This window comes from Echinops telfairi, unplaced genomic scaffold (assembly GCF_000313985.2).
Source record: "Echinops telfairi isolate 266 unplaced genomic scaffold, ASM31398v2 ScPeMD7_7;HRSCAF=31, whole genome shotgun sequence".
NCBI lineage: Eukaryota > Metazoa > Chordata > Mammalia > Afrosoricida > Tenrecidae > Echinops > Echinops telfairi.
In genome coordinates, this window is record NW_022103904.1 from 20,906,753 (window position 1) to 20,909,572 (window position 2,820).

Here is a 2,820-nt window from a genome sequence, read left to right on the forward strand (position 1 = left end):
TTGGTGGCCTTGGGTGGCTTCTCCTTGGGCTTCTTGGTGGCCTTGGGTGGCTTCTCCTTGGGCTTCTTGGTGGCCTTGGGTGGCTTCTCCTTGGGTTTCTTGGGTAGCTTGGTCGGCTTGGCACCTTTGTCCTTCTTTCCTTTCTTTCCTTTGTCTTTAGCCTTTTCCAGGGGAGCTGTTGGGAATTCAGGTTCAAGTCAAATGACCAGAGCTCCTGGAGCACAGGGGCCTCATCAGTCCCTCCTACAGACCAGGAACCGAGGCGGAGGTGCTCCTTCAAGAGGCAGCGCTGGCATGAGGACCTCAACTGTCTCTGTGCGGGTCTAAGGCTGTCACCACCACAACCTGGCCGCTCTGACGGCAGAGCAGGGGACACCCAATATCCACGGAGAAGGCTCTGGCTTTCCAGTCTCCAGAGCTTCAGCAGGGGCCCCTCACTGTATGCCCACTGGATAGTCAAGAGGGAGGCAGTCTCATTTATCACTAACTCAGGAGGGTTAAGGGTCACAGGGTCCTCCCTGAAGCCTCCTTGCAGGGACAAGAAGAGGTTCAAAGGAAGGGGTAGGTCTTGAAGCCCTAAGAAGAGGAAATAAGGTCCTGGCAAGAACAAAGGTAGGGCAGCAGATAGGGGGTGGGTCCTGGGACCTCACAGAGGACAGGAGGGGCTTCTCTGCTGGCCTGGCCTCACTCGAGTCTTGGGAAAGGAGTATGGTCCAGGCTTCTTGGTGGGAATCCTCCCAGTCCCCTGCAAAAAAAATTGATGCTGCAAATACATCAAAGATCTCAGGAATGGGGGCAGGGCTGGCAACGTGGGTGCAAGGCCCCACTCCTTTGGGGCAAGGAGGATGGACCAGAAAGCTGGAGAGCTGGAACAGTAGGGGAGGGGCCCTGCTGAACCTCCGGAATGATGGCTGACTTGGAATCTCTTTGGGGGGGGGGGAGATAAACATAATTTTTCCACGCCTCCTGGGATGACAATAAACAGTTATGATTTATTGACAAATGATTATGTAAGAGGTCCCAAGTTAAATGATTCATTTAATCTTCATAATAATCCAGCACTACTTGTCCCTGGGAGCCTGGGGGTGCGGGGTGGCTTCTGGAAGCCCCTCCCCTGCCTCTTTGCTGCTTTAGTCAAACACCAAGGGTAGGAGGGTACCTCTAGGTCCCCTCCCAAGGCGGTCCTGAGCAGCCCCAGTAAGACAGCAGGGTTAAGACATAGCACAGGCCTGGAGGGGAGCGCAGAGGTGAGGAGTGAGCTGGGAGGACGATGACCAACATCTCCATTTTGGCTCACACCTGGTCCCGCTAGAGGTCTGCCGCTCTGCGCTCCTCCAAAGCAGCCTGACTGCCAGAGTACAAAATGTGGCTCCAGGCCCCTGACTCTAAGCCAACTGGGACTGCAAACCACCCCAACCCCGCCTCAACCTCACCCCCACGCATTTCCTGGAAAACCGAGGCAGGAGCTTTACCAAGCCGTTCTCCGGGCTGCGCAGATGGAGTTGTGCTCAGCCCAGGCACCAAACCAAGCCAAACTCACTGCCATGGAGTCCAAGCCGACTCACTGCCCCCGCACAAGAAGGAGGAGCCCTGGTGGTGTGCCGTGATTGCGCGTTGGGTTGCGATCCGCATGGTCAGCAGTTCGAAACCACCAGCAGCTCCGTAGGGAGAAAGAGTGGGCTTTCTACTCCCGTGCACAGTTACAGTCCCGGGCACCCACAAGGGATGGCTGTGAGTCAGCATTGACTCGATGGCCCCCCGCCCCTCCATTCTCACCTGACTCAAGTTCTAGGGCAACTCCACGGGCCCCTCCCCACACGCCTCCCCAACCGGCCTCTTACTCTCTCCGGTCGACCCCGGCCGCGGAGCCTTCTTGCCTCCAGGTTTGCGGACACTCGGGGAAGCCTCGGGGGGCGGCGGCGGCTCCAGGTCCTCCTCGTGGCGCTCGGGCTCCAGCTCGGACAGGAAGCCCTCGAGGAACTCTTCGATCTCGTCGTCAGTCAGCACGGTCTGCGGGCGCCCCCCGGGACACAGCGCCAGCAGCGCCAGGAGGCAGCCGAGCACGGGCGCCCCCGGCACGGGCGCCATGGGGCCACGCTGCAGGGGGCTCTGGGCGGTGGGCCTGGAGGGGGGCGGATGGCGGTGCACCACGTAGACTGAAAATGCTGGCACGAAGGTGGTCACCCTCATGCTGAGGCCAGGGTGGCTGCTGCCACTCACCAGACTGGTGCTCCTGCGGTACCACACCTGTCTCCTCTACCCCCACCCTCCACCCTGCCAGGGGGGTGGGAAGGCCCCACCTGCAACCCAGAAACAGCCAAAGCAGGGGGACAGGAAGCCTTCCTCCTGCAGAGGGAGGATGGGCCTCAATGTCTTGGCTGCTGTTACCCACCCCCTGTAAAGCAGGAGGGAGCCCTGCAGACTCAGACTCCAGGGACACATGGGTAGGGCCAGGGGACCGAGACCCCAGGGCAGTGAAGAACAAGCCCCTCCTACAAGGTCACCACACCCTCTCCTTAAGCATCAGGGCCCCCGACACAGGGAATTCACCCATCAGGCTGCCAAGAGTTCATCAAAACAAGGCCCCAGAGCACACCCTGTCAGTGGGGAGACCCGAGGGCCGGCAGGAAGCAGTAACCTAGCCTACTTCCACCTTGTCCACACCCCAGTAAGTCAGAGCCCCACTCCAGAAAAGCCCTAGTACACACCTCCCTCCTGGGGTGGTTCCTTGGGGCCAGGGCTGGGAAGCAGGAGCAGTGGCCACTCAAGGGTCTCTGAGGGGCTTGGGGTGGGAGGCCTCTTTGCAGCTACAGGCTTCTT

General features: G+C 59.7%; 1 protein-coding gene across 3 annotated transcripts in view; it reads right to left on the reverse strand.

The window, feature by feature from the left end:
- The window catches only part of AEBP1 (AE binding protein 1), a 10,111-nt gene extending 8,021 nt beyond the window's left edge, over window positions 1–2,090 (reverse strand). The window contains exons 1-2 of one of the 3 annotated variants that reach the window (XM_045286329.1): window positions 1,842–2,090; window positions 57–175 (exon numbers count right to left, since the gene is read on the reverse strand). In XM_045286329.1, coding sequence (XP_045142264.1) covers window positions 57–175; window positions 1,842–2,088 — 366 coding nt within the window. In that variant the 5' untranslated portion in view covers window positions 2,089–2,090. Of the gene's footprint in view, window positions 1–8; window positions 176–1,841 lie in introns of all 3 variants that reach the window. The other 2 variants (XM_045286331.1, XM_045286332.1) reach the window with 2 other exon arrangements.
- Between the last annotated feature and the right edge of the window lie 730 nt (window positions 2,091–2,820).